At 36.4% G+C, this 14,397-nt stretch overlaps 1 protein-coding gene across 2 annotated transcripts in view; it reads left to right on the plus strand.

Annotated features, from left to right (window-relative positions):
• The first annotated feature begins 972 nt into the window (after positions 1-972).
• The window catches only part of rab11fip4b (RAB11 family interacting protein 4 (class II) b), a 32,840-nt gene continuing 19,415 nt past the window's right edge, over positions 973-14,397 (plus strand). Inside the window, exons 1-4 of one of the 2 annotated variants that reach the window (XM_051897052.1) lie at positions 973-1,267; positions 10,374-10,580; positions 10,748-10,936; positions 13,064-13,192. In XM_051897052.1, the coding sequence (XP_051753012.1) occupies positions 10,396-10,580; positions 10,748-10,936; positions 13,064-13,192 (503 nt within the window). In that variant the 5' untranslated portion in view covers positions 973-1,267; positions 10,374-10,395. The remainder of the gene's footprint in view (positions 1,268-10,373; positions 10,581-10,747; positions 10,937-13,063; positions 13,193-14,397) is intronic. The other variant, XM_051897053.1, reaches the window with a different exon arrangement.

The following is a 14,397-nucleotide window of genomic DNA, read 5'->3' on the forward strand; positions in this document are numbered from 1 at the left end:
TGGACACCTTTGTAATGAATAATTAGACTCACCTGTGGTTGAATTCTTGTTAAATTAAACATTTGTAGTCTAAAATTTAGCTTTGCTCCAGACACTTTCAGTGGGGTGTACTCATTTTTGCATCACCCTAATTTGAGTAAAACTGAAAAATGTGTAATCTAAGTTATATTATTAACCTTACTTTCATGTTATAAGTAAAACAGATGTTATATAAAACTTAGTCTTGTCAACATTTTGGAAATTGTTTTTGTGTTCATTGAGATATTGTTTAAAATGTTACTTTTCAAAGGGGGTGTACTCATTTACACTGAGCACTGTATATATATATATATATATATATATATATATATATATATATATATATATTAGCATGTAATGTTTTTGTACATCTAATTTGTTTCTCAATTAGATTTCAAAGCAGATGTAACAGTTTAAGGGTAGGTTTCACATTAGAGACTGTTGGGCTTTTTTTTAAACTTTCCAAGTCTGCAATAGTGCAATACAACCACACACACAAATCCAGTTTCACAATGAATCATACTCAAACACACACAATACAAACTGGTCTTGCAAAGAAGGAAGTGAAATTGTGACGTTTGGTGCTTTTGTGTGTGGTGTGTTGCAATTAATATCATCTCCTCCAACTTCCCTTTGTATTGTGGTGTTACAAATAATTTGTTTTATTTTCATGTGTTTATTTATTTATTTTTCATTTTAAAACTTTATTGGAAATGATCCACTCTTGATTTGAGTCTTTTTAATGTTTTAAATCCCTAAGCCTCTCAACTTTCCAAACTAATGCACTTTCTGTTGCCACAGTGATTAGGTGTACCTGCATATGCAAATGCTTCAGACTGGAGCTAGTGTGCAGCTTTTTCAGCTCCACCCACAGGACCTCCCCTGAACCCGGTTGCCTGGCAACAGCCAAAGAGATTGAGAAGGAGAGAGTAGGAGTGGCTGGAAACCCACAACTGCTGTCAGAGCTTCTGTAAGTGTGTAGAGGGAGGGTGTGTGGTCAAACAAGCTGTGTGGTGTGTTTTCACAAGTTTCAGAAATGAATAGATTCATTTAAGAAGTGAGCAGATGAAAATAGTCAGCATAAGGATTCTCTCTCTCTTCCTTGGCTGTGGATTACGGATTTTGATACAGAAGCTTACCAGTGGACGAGGCCTCACCTGTTGGATTTGAGTTGGATGACAACAGTGTACAGTAGAAGTGTACTCTGAGGAGTGGAGGAGATCATGGTCCCACAGCTCTGAGAGACAGGGTAAAAGGAGCTCTTTTTATTGTGTTTGGCAGGGGAAGGAATGGACTTTGAATATAAGAAATTAATGTGATGGGTTTCATGTTTGTGTTGCTCACTCAAGGATTACATTTACCTGTTCATTTCTCATTTGTGTTATTTCTTATACTCTGTTTCACTTGTTTCCCATCAACCTCATTTTCTCACACTAATATGTCTGGACTATGTCTTTTGTTGGTTTCCAAACAGTTCTCTGTTGTACCTGTCTTTCTCTCATTATTAAACTGTCTGATTGCCCTGCAGTCAGATGATAATGAGATTAATTGTTAATTGAGGGCAGCTGGCAGTTTGTGTGTTCATAAACCTAAAAGACATTTATAGTAGCAGACATAATTGAAATGTAGGTTAAATTAAAGGTTAAATTGTAAGGTTAAATTTGTGACCTTGTCACTTCATTGTCCTTTTAACAAAACATACATTTACTTTAAGAAAAAAAGGAGGAATTAAGTGGTTCATATTAGAATGCCACTAGCATATTCAATAATTTCCATACTTTTAAAACCAGGTAAAAGTTAGACCTATAAGAAAATTGGTAAAATATACTCATTATTATGTAACAATCTTGTCTATGGTGACAAATGTACTGTAAGTCTTAATCATGAGGTTGAAATGCACCTCACCAGGTAACTAGACCAGCTTGAGCCATTAAAGATAATTTAAAGTGTGTTCTGGGTTAATTGTTGAGTATTTTAGATTTGAGTGTCATTGAATATGCCTGTCAGTTGCTAAATATTTGGTCTGTAACTGAAAACTAGAATCTCCTCAGAATTTCCTTAAAACTGTCATCTAGTTTATCTAGTTGAAATAAGATGTTAAAGCCCGCAGGCAGCTGTTTCTGAAAGTATAGGCACATAATGGTGATCAGAAAGATCACCATTACACTGATTTTGGATAACTTTATCATTCTGCATTTTTTTTTTTAAAAAAAATACTGAAATTTTAAAAAAGGATTTAAAAAAAAAAAAAAAAAAACTGTTAATAGAAGTGTGTGTAAATGTGTTTCCACTAGTGTTGCTTGCACTGCTGTTCCTATATATCATCTTGCTGACATTTGTTATATCACCTGTCCTTCCCCCCTGTAAACAGTCTCTCCTTTTTTCTCTCTCTTTGCAATTAGTTTTGGTCTGCTAAATATAGACACAAGAAGACCAGTGCATAGTTGAATTTAATTACCCACTTGTGTTTCACACACTTAATGTATTGTATAAAAATACTCACACACCAGCATGCATAAAAACCTCTGGAATGCTGTCAGAATTGATTTTTCCATTGACCATTTATCAATTGTTGCTACTTTTTTCTTTTTCTTTTTTTTTAGAAATTTGATGTTTAGAACACCTAGATTTATTTTATATGTATGACATTCTGAGCAGCTTCCTAGAGAAATTTTAGCTTCTCTGGTTTTGACATTTATCAAAAGTACTCTTGAAAGCCTCTCAAGTCTTTTCTGAATCTCTGTGTCAAGGTATCTCACACACAAAACCCCTCGGCTTGAGTTACTGCTTTAGCACAGTGCAGGTTTCGATGCACTTTACAAGCTGCACAGCAGAGCGATGTGGTCTGGTAATGCAATCTCTCTCTCTAAACAAAGACAGACTATATATTTGTTAACTGGATATGGGTAAAAAAAAAAAAAAAAAAAAAAAAAACCTGTACAGCAGCCAGGCGCAATCCACACTAGTACATATACAGATATAGCTTATATATAGCATTACACAGAAACAGGTTTATGATTATTCATTTTTTTCCTCTCCATTAAATTGCACCGAGAATTATTCATTTGAGAAGTGAATCAGTCTTGGCAGGGAGTTTTTGCTATTGGCAATACCATGGTTTGGGCATGTAGTGTATTTCTTTGGGTTGCAAAAACTGCAGTGCATCTCAGGATGGTGACTCATTGGTTCCTGTGCATCAGCTCGGCCTTGACGGATCTTTTTGTTTTTTCCTCTGTGTGTGTGTGTAGGAGGGAAACTGTCTCCTCAGATGAGTGAGAAATGTGAATCAGTATGATACATTACACTGACTGTAATCATTATAACATGGGAAATACACGTATCTCTTCAGTTATAAGAACTGTGCTGATTCTAGATTTTAAGTTTGTAAAATACCATGAGATGGGCCGTTTAGTCAAGATGTACATGCAGCAATATTAGACAGTTGGCATGTGCACATATAGACCCCAAGTGGTGCTCAAGCACCTGCCCTTTGACTAGATAAATGCCCTTTTTGAAGGCTTTTTTTTTATGATTTAGTGAGTCATTTATTACTCACCCTCATGTCGTTCCACCCCTGTAAGACCTTCGTTAATCTTCGGAACACAAATTAAGATATTTTTGTTGAAATCCGATGGCTCAGTGAGGCCTCCATAACCAGCAATGACATTTCCTCTCTCAAGATCTGTTAATGTACTAAAAACATATTTAAATCAGTTCATGTGAGTACAGAGGTTCAATATTAATATTATAAAGCGATGAGAATATTTTTGGTGCGCCAAAAAAAAAAAAAAAATAACGACTTCTGATGGCCGATTTAAAAACACTGCGTCAGGAAGCTTCGGAGCATTATGAATCAGCAGTTCGGAGCGCCAAAGTCACGGGATTTCAGCAGTTTGATTCGCTGATTCATAACGCTCTGAAGCTTCCTGGCTATGGAGGCCTCACTGAGCCATCGGATTTCAACAAAAATATCTTAATTTGTGTTCCGAAGATTAACGAAGGTCTTACGGGTGTGGAACGGCATGAGGGTGAGTAATAAATGACATTATTTTCATTTTTGGGTGAACTAACCCTTTAATTGTTTGTAGGTAGCCAGCATAGCTATATCACCGTGAGTACAGTAGACATCATAAATGTCATGAAATCTTAACCCATTTAATCCCAAATTTTTCCCAGACATGAAAATATCCAAATGAGGTGTCATTAGTTGCCCCTTGAAATAATCAATAATTATTTTTTGAAATTTTTATGAAAATGTGTGTGAAAAATTGTTTTATGTTTGGCCACAATTGTGACCGGTGGAATAATGTGTAATGTTACGTTATACTGTTATAATTCTTATATAGTCTATCAGCCCAGTTATTTAACACATTTTAAACTCTTTCATATCATTTTAGGGTTACTATTAAACATAAAAACCTTATACAACACTTATAGGAATACTGAGATAAAAGAAGCAGCTGTCCACCATGTTGAAATAGTAGGCTAAGGATTGTAAGGTCTAAAAATGTCTGGTTTTAAATTATTGTTCGACCACTATCAATACCAATGCTACACCTGCTCTAGCGCTCACCTGATGGCCTGCCAAAATGGCGGAGTTTAGATTGCATGACGTCAACATCCGGAGCTCTATACAAATGTCATTTACATATTTTAGTTTGTCAAGAGATTTTAAGCACCGTTTTTGAAGAGTGTGCATTTGCGTAGCTACGTGCTCTAGTAGGCTGCGTAAGAACGAGCCTATGATTGTATCTGGAAATAAACTGAGAAAAATTAGATATAGTCCTTAGATGCCATGTCCGTAATTTATAGCAAAAAATATAGCATTAATTTGATCTCAAACGGATTAATTCAAAGAAGTTATTACGCCACCACTTGCGTGACATCAACCAACGTGGCTAAACGACAGGTTTGCGACAATACTGTTTGGGGAAACAGTAGTGATGGCCGATTTCGAAACACTGCTTAATGAAGCTCCGAAGCTTTATGAATCTTTTGTTTCGAATTAGTGATTCGGAGTGTGTATCAAACTGCCAAAGTCACGTGATTTCAGTAAACGAGGCTTCATTACGTCATAACATAAACCTTTCGAAACGGTTCGAAATTTCAATGGTTCACCGGTAGAGGGCGAAGATAAAGTGAACCCATGAATCATGCAGATTCACTGAGAACTATTGAACAAGTCTCTATGGGCTTTACCCTATGGTTTTACCAGATCTCTGATCAGTTTTATACATTTGTAGATGTCGAAGCCTCGATGCCCATCACTAGTAAACAGTCGTGACTAGTTAGTTGATTTGTTCAACGATGCGTCGTACTTTGGTAATGAAGCAGCGAGTTACGTCATTGTATGGGAAAAGCACCCCAGAGCAGTCGAGCAGCATCCACGACTACTGTAGTCCCGGACCTTCCTTTATTGGTGACGTCCAGGTAACGATCGTGTTTGCCATAAACTTCGGCACTGTCACCGCTTTGAAATTAAACCACTATTAAAACACCTCAATACAGCCAGGCTAACTTAGCCAATATTTAAGCTTAACAACAAGAAAGCTAGTCTGGCATGACGTAAGCGTCACGCAAGGTCAGAAATGGCACCAACATTAATAAAAATGTTGGTGCCAAATTCATAATATAAATTGAAATATTCAGTGGACACTTGCTTCATTCATAATTAAATCAGCTGGTTTGAACGAATCAGTTGAATGAATGATTCTATGATTCACTTATTAGGCCTACGACTTACTGCCACATACCGGTGGTTTTAGTTTCTTATAGGCCTAGAATAATTTCATTTTTCCCAAAATTTCATATTTCTGTATTAAAAATGTTATATTTAGAACATTAATCAAATAACCTCATAACATTATTTAGGCATTTTACGGTGTAAATGGATTTTGTTGATAGGCCCACTGATTTAATTTAATTGGTATAACAGCCCTGTAGTGTGTGTTAAATAGTGTAATTTATTAAAAGGGGATCAACATTATGTAACTTTACTTAGTATAAATAATTATTAGAGGGGTGCCCTTTTTTCACTTGAGCACCTGCCCCCCAAAATGTCTGTGCACGGCCCATGGATTTAAATAGCTTGCTTGTTCACACACCCAGCTGGACAGGCCCTGAATCAGTGGTCTGATTGTTCTCATTAGAAAAATAGAGAACATACTGCAACTCAATACCTTTTTTTTTTTTCTTCCTCTTCTCTGTCTCTTCCTTTCCTTCTCTTAGTCTCTCCTCCCTTGAAATTACAAAACTTAAACTTAACTCAGGGTGTGAGAGTTATTTAAATGTATCATGGCTGAACACTAATATCAATATAAAACTATCTACATAAATATGTCTATATAAAGCAGATATTGACTTTTCTAGTGTAATTCTCTAGATATTTTAATCATGGTTGAATAACTTATGCAAGACACTTTATTTAGACAATTAGCTTTGAGATGCAGTGTATGTAGCTAGTTTAGCTGTGACATCATGCTAAACCTCCCATAAGTCACTTAGTATTGTCCAAAGAGTTTCTGGGCTTACAGCTTACAAATAAGAACATTCCATAGAAATCCTTCAGCTATAGCAACTTCTCCTCCCCTTTATGTGACAAAAACACCTGAGCAGCCTGCTTTTGTTGTGGAACAATAACAATCATGTTTTGTACAGAGTCTGTTGTGTTTTTGAGAAAGGCTTTTATTTTACTATTTATTTCTTTATTTGAAAAAAGTATGATTACTATCAGTTTGGTTTAATGAAATATAGTGCGTTCACAGTTTTTGCTCCCAGAATCAATTTAGACACCTTCGATATTTGAGTTCAATCCATGGAAGTTATTCTAAAACTAAACTATAGTTATGATACTAACTGCAACAATATTTTTTTTTACAGTGCATTTGTGTAACTGAACTTTTGATACAAAACCTCATAAGTTCTTGAGATATAATGACTGTGTAAACTAATGATCTAGCCAAGAGGTTAAAGAGTGTATATGCACTATAGTGTCATTGCACATTTGACGCATTTGATTTGCTTTGATTCACAAATGTGCTTTTAGTGAGTAAAGCAGCCTGGTGAGGATTGCTAAATTTTCTAGGCAGTGAGCAGTTAAATAGAGCTTATGATTACAAGTTGTTAATAAGATGGAAATGAGAACAGGGCCCTGGGGCTCTTCTGTTCAAGGGCGAACATGAGACGTCACACTCCAAAAAGGGTCTAGGAGACCCTGATGTACGCCATTGATTTTGTAGTTGCACCCATTCTGCCCTTGGGAAGGATAATGTTTTTAGAATTTCTCCTTGGTGATATTGCATGAGTTTACCTTCCTAAATTCAGTTTTTGTAGTTCATGTAATTACCTGACTAAACCAGTTTGTTGTTTTGGGAGCAGTGTTTCACGAAACGGATTGAGACTTCTCCAAGAATGATGTAAGAGGCAGGTGGAGAGGTTTGTCCTGCCGTAAACTTACTTTTACTACTCATATTTCATCCTAGTATTGTGTTTAAAAAAATAAAAAATTCTCATTCACTTCAGCTGGTTTCAAGTCATTTCGTATTTGGGCCACCTCTTGCTTTCTGTCTAAAATAACCCTACTTACTGTACATGTACAGCAAGCTCACTGTACTCCTGAAAACAGCTGCACACAGTGGCCTTGAAACCCATTAAAGTATTATATAGTGGCTGGTGGGTGGTAAGCTTGTGACTCCATAATGCATCTGTCTAAGTGGACTAGTGGAAGACTCACAAGTCCTTGACTAGACAATCAGTCATTGCTATTTCACAACTTTAACTCAGGTCAGCACTAAATGTCAGTTTTTTTTTCTCAAGAAGCTATTGGCTCTGACTAAAAATGAATTTTATTTCAGAGATTTATTTATTGTATGTGTACCATAAATTATAACTGCATTTTTGAAGTATTTTTGAATAAATTAATAGATGGTACAGAAAAAATGTCGGATGCCAATATCCTTGTGGGCAGCACTCCAACATGCTCGGACAACTCCGGTTGGTTGCACTTATTCTTTTCATCCTGTCATGGTTATTTGAAGTGGCCTCGTGCTCTGTTTACCCACTGTTTTCAGTTGATCAAAGAAAACAGCAGAAATGTTAACATAAATCTACATCATGACATGCACAATTGTTAATTGTGTAAGGTCATGTCAGGTCTCAGAAGTTCACAAAGAACATGTTTTTCAGACAGCATGCCTTTTAGTTTCATGTATGGCATATTGTTTGAGTAAGGAATTACATAATGCATAAAACTGACAAGTGTTCTCAACATCTGAAAAATACACCCATACTACTTTTTTATTATTTTTTTATTATGAATGTTAAAATTCTTTTAGAGACCATTATGTAATGTGATCCTAAAGGGGCATTGCACTGTGAAATGTGAACATTACAGCTATTGTCTGGCAGGCACTGAACTTTTGTGCATTTTTCACACATGCATATTAATGCTTTCAGAGCAATGTGTGCATGTACAGTTCATTTTCTAGCATTTCCAATGAATGTTGGCATCCTTTATGTAAAAGCTTCCTGCGGGGCATTTAATGTCATGTTTCAAGTTGTGGCGAGGTGTGTGCATTTATAATCAGGTGCTCAAACATGGGTAATCGTACCCTGCTGAGACAGTCAAGGATCATATTGTGGAGGAGGAGATCTATTCACAAATAGAAGAGCACATAATTACCTCAGTTTTGTGACCTGTTTTGATTTTGTCCTTTGCAACGGAATATGAGAAAACTGTTTGTATAGCTTGTATGCGAGAGAGAAAGAGGGTGAAAGAATAAATGCGTGTCTGCGTGTGCGCGCGCACTCCCACTGTTTCTGTGTCTGTAGGACCACTCACTGTTCAAGCACCCTGACCACACATTGGCATTTTGTATCCCTACCCCCTCATGTTCAGCACAGCAGAATACTAAAGAGCGCTTTTTTCTTTCTCACACATGCGCACAGACACCTGCTGTGTGATCAGCTTACAAAAATGACTGTTAGTTGTAGAGCCAGCTTTGTAAACCACAGAAGCATTGTCTGATTGATTAAAAATTAGGAAGAGAATGCTTTATGCTTTTGCAGTTCTGTCCATTCTTCTGTAAATGCCAAACAGAATGCAAAGAGGTAACATGGGTGCCTACACAATTTTGGCCAGTAGCTGTGATTGAACTTTTGTGTTTTCTTGTTGTGGTCCTATCATGGTTGGCTATGTAAAGATTCCTTTATAATTTCTTTTTATCTTTTTGCATACAAAGACGTATTACGGACACTTTACTAAAAAATTGCCAGATGATAATGTGTTAATGACATTATGCTTTTTTTTTTTTTTTTTTCTATTTAAAAGAAATAGAAAGTCCTAAATGCCAGGGTGATATAACTGTCCTGATATCATAATGAAAATGTGTTTTTTTTTTTTTTTTTTTTTTCTTGGAAAAAAAAATTCCTTATAAAGTTTTGGCGTAAACTTTTAGTATTATTTCTTATAAAAACTGTTAACAAAACCTAATTAAATTTATGTGGTCCAAAAAAACAAACAAAAAAAAAAACACACAACTGTGTATCAAGTCTCTTAAAATATCTGATAGTTTAAACTGGGTTAATTTAGATTGTAAAACATCATGTGCAAAAACGTAAAAGTATTTATAAATAAATGATATTTACTCTATATATATATATATAATATATATATATATATATATATATATATATGTATATGTGTGTATATATATATATATATATATATATATATGTATATGTGTGTGTGTGTGTGTGTGTGTGTATATATGTATATATATGTGTGTGTATATATATATATATATAATTATAAAAAAACTATATGAAACCAATATGAATACAAGGTACATTGCTAAGAATTTTGCACATGTATTTAACATTCTATTTTTATTTTTTTTTTAAATGTCCTTTTCTTTGTTGTTACCCTAATACAGTATGTCTTCAGTCACAAATATTACTAATATATATCTGACACCAAACGGATAAACTGTTGGTATCCATGTTCTCAGCTTATGAGGCCTCTGCCCCTCCCACCCCGAAAAACAAAATGCCCGTCCACTTTGTTGGTCCCCCAACAGATATTCTACTGACTATTAGTAACTTTGCAAGTAAACTTATTCTACTAACCCTAACCTTGATCTAATAGTCTACTAATACTCTAAGTTACTTTTAGTTAGTAAAATATCTAAACTATGGAAATGGACTATGGAAATAAATATAACCGAGATTTTATCTCTGACAGACATCAATGCGTCAATGATATTTTCATAATTGTTTCTGTTCTTATGTAACCTGAGTTGGGTGTTGTGTGACTGTTCTAATAGTTTAATCTCTTTTGTTTTTGACAAAACATTCAGGACAGGCCGGACTACAGTCATCATGTCCATCCGGGAGTGCCTAGATAGCCCAGTGCTTGAGGATGAGGAGGGTGAGGAAGGCAGAGGGGTGGAGAGAGAGTCGGACAGAGACAGTGCAGTAGATAGCGCTTTGTCATCAGAGATATCGGATGAAGGGAGAACTGGACAAAAAGAGGAAGGGATTGGGATTTGCCTCCCAGGAGAAAAGTGAGTGCTTTTTTATGTTTTCTGAATATACATAAGGCTGAATTTATGGATTTGTAAATGAATGAGTGAACAGAATAATATTTGCTTTCATGGATGTTACCAAGCCTAATGCACACACAAAAAAAAAAATGCTTTTTTAATTTCCATGTCTTCTCTCATTGCTGCAGGTTTAGTCAGATGTATAATCGCTCAGAGATTTCTGATCAATCTACACATTCATCTGCCTCATTAAATGAGGAGCAGTTTGAGGACTATGGAGAAGGAGAGGATGGAGACTACACTCCTAGCAACCCCTGTCCAGACGATGAGATCCGAATTAATGGATGCTCAGATCTGGGCTCCTCTGTTTCCTCCAGGTAAATGTGTGTCTATGTTTGTATTCCTCTCTCTGACTGCCCCTAAGTCTGTTTTCAGAGGACTTACTTTAAAATGAAAGAATGATTAGTTCAGAAATCCAGATATCAGCTTTCATTACACAGGATTTCTTTCAGCATGTATATGAATAATTGTATTAGTGGATGGAATTAGATCTTTTTCACTCAAACAGCATTATGATGCTTTTTAGTCCTGACAATGTCCAAAATGGTTTTATTCATGTTTTCTAATCTACTGAGTAGTCAGTACAATGTTGTTTTGGTAATCAAATGTTTTTTTTTTTTTTTTTTTTTACTAAAACAAACTTATGGCTCATTTCCACCGAGCGGTAGGGTTCAGTACAGTTCAGTACGGTGCGCAATTTTTGTCGTTTCCATTGTCAGAAGTTGTGAATGGTACCCTAATTCCGAACCGTACAGTACCACTTTTTTTTGGGACCCTACCGTTGGGGTACCAAGCACAATAGTACCAGTAGTACTGGTACCAAAAGGGTGGAGCTACACTCACTGCAGAACGTTAATTGGTTGACAGAGAATCGTCACTTGCACGTGCTACAAGGTGAATGACAACACAATACCAGTGCAACACAATGTGTATTTTTCGGTTGATTGCTACTTTCTGGCATACACCACGCCTATCAAGTAAGGGTACTGTTGGCGGAGGAAACACAAGCCGGATCAAGGTTTGCCGTCCTGAATCGTACTGTACTGTACTGAACTGAACCGTACCGCTCGTTGGAAATGAGCAGTCCCCAACACCACATTTTATTTTAATTATTTTAATTAAAAAAGAAAAAAAAAAGCAAACATTTTACCCTTCCAGTCTGTTCAGCCATTATGTGTTAGTTTTTAACATACAGGAAAGTAGATGTTTGTTTGTAGAGTATATCAAATTAAAAAAAGAGAATCTGCTGATTTATATGATACATGTTCTGTCATTTAAAATGCACTAATCTGACTGCAAATTAACTTAAAACCCAGAAGTGAAATGTTGATTTTTCTAAACCCAAATTGCTTTTTGTCCTGCAAATGCTTTATATTTGTACACAGAGGCTGTGTCCAAAATCACTTCTCGACCACTTAAAAACTATGTTCTATATAGAATAAATGTGTGTAGTATGAATCTAATCTGTACGTACTACATTTGCCATGTTTTCATTATCATGTGACCTTCCAGTGTCAATTGCTTCGCATCACTGCCATTCACAAATCCTTTCCCGTGGCCTCATGGGATAGTAAAGTGTCCATTGTATGCACACTTCAGAATTTTGTTGGAAGAAGTAGGTCATCCGGGTACTTTTTGCCTACTCTTTAATGAGTACTGTGAATTTGGACATACTTCTTTTGTCACATACTGTTTTTCACCTACTCTATTTTAGGAGGTATGCGATTTCGGATGCAGCCAGAGTTTTACAACTTCTACCACTTCAGAAAGATGGTGGTCATAAATATGATAGTGACAGCAACACTATACCTAATTTCTAAGTGCTTAAAGTGATGGTGTTAACTCACTTCCTGTTACAACCATCCTGATCCTCATTATACAAATATTTTCTTTGGAAGTTTCACAGAAAAATATAATAAGAACAATAGTTCTTTGGAAATATACTTGACTCAAAAACTGTTGAGGCATGTTTGAATGGGCATGATGCTTCTATCCGCTTGTTAAATTGTGACGTAAGGAACGCCGTTTCTGGGTCCAAGCCCTGGCTCGTTTCACTTGAGAATGCCATCTCGACGGCATTATTTATTCATGTTAAACATTTAACATTTTAAAAAGTTAAACATTTAAAATACTTACAGTCTACACAACAGTCTCCTTGCTCACAGCGTCACAGACATCAATATATATTAACGATTTATAAGATGAATTACTGTCTGGCCATCTGGGATTTTGGTGTGGAGACGTGTGTATATTAGCACCGTTTGTTGTTTTCTTTTGGTATGAGATAGAGCATTTGGACTTGGAAGCGCTGCCACGTGATGTCAGACTTAACAACAGAATAGGGGAGAAAATTTCACTTATGTGTTTTGAATTGAATGTTTTTGAAATGCACATTTGATATACCATAAATGTTTTTGACCTTCACTCTCATTCCCTTCATCCAGTGCTGGTCAGACTCCTCGGAAGATGCGCCGCGCTGGTGACCAGATTGATGTGTTTTGCTCTCAGTGCTGTAAGAGGGTCAGTCTGCTCAATGACCTGGAGAATAGGCTGAAAAACCTCAAAACCAACAGGTACAACATTGACTACAGTTTACATGTGTTATGAAAGATAAAGTTATAAAATACTTTTTCATCCAGAGCGGTTTGTCTTAGAGGGTGTAAGCTCATCTTCAGGAAGACTTGGTGTTAGAATTAGCTCTTTGAAACTAAAGTTTAGTGGTTATGGTCTAGTTTCTCTTCAGTAATGTAAAATGAGTGTTCCCTTACATCTGGGAAATAAGCTTTTAGTGGCCTAGAATACACATTAGAGGCTCAACGGGAGGATTAGAAGTTATTTGTTCTTTATTCTCTTCCCGTGGGCTACAATAGACAATATAAAAGCGACAGGGTGATAGAAGCAGGGTTTTCCTCAAGGAGTTAATGTGAGTATATGAGAACACAATTGAGGTGGAGGGGCTCTGATATCTTGCTGCAGTCTCTCTGCAGCACTAATGATTTGCTCCCTTTTCCATACATCATCCAGCCCACCACTAGAGCCCATTAGAGCTTTATTAGGCACCTGCACATATCCACACATTAATCTGTCTCTACGTATTCTGTATTTTCCCGTCTCTCGGTGTCTCTTCTTCTTTCTCACTCACATCAACATCCACACATGAACAAACAGGCAAGCCCTTCTGAGGCTTTGGATACTGATGATTTGTAGAGAGTCGGGAGATACAACCAGATCTTCTCTCTTCTTTTCTTCATCTCTGCTGGTTTCAAAGATTGTCAGTGAGTTTACTTTAACATTTCTCTCTTTTGAGGGGGCTTGTAATTAGCAACTTATATCTTAACCTTTCAAAATAGAAGATGAAATAGGAATTAGATCCAGATAGACAGATGAAACGTGTGTGTACATGTTGGTTTGGGAAGAGGGCGTCAGATAGAAGGGGAAGAAAGAGAAAAGGCCAGGATGGGCTGCGGGATAGAGTGGCGGAATGAAAGCTAAATGCTCTGTCAGCAGATTGCTTCAAGAAATGCATTAGTTCACACCTCATTCTGTCACTGCTGGAAAAAAGCTATGTCGGCAATAACTCTATATGTGTGTGTATGAGCGGGAGAGAGTTTTGTGTATGAATCATAGTATGTGCTGCTTTACCATAGAAATCATTAATTCTTTGAAAACTCTATTTAAAGACTTTTTGTGAGCATTGGTATGGTTGGAGGTATCTGATCTCGTGTCAAGGCCGACACTAATATTCAAATATGTTGTGAGTGAGCCTGGATTAAGTGCA

Source organism: Ctenopharyngodon idella, chromosome 6 (assembly GCF_019924925.1).
Source record: "Ctenopharyngodon idella isolate HZGC_01 chromosome 6, HZGC01, whole genome shotgun sequence".
Taxonomy (NCBI): domain Eukaryota; kingdom Metazoa; phylum Chordata; class Actinopteri; order Cypriniformes; family Xenocyprididae; genus Ctenopharyngodon; species Ctenopharyngodon idella.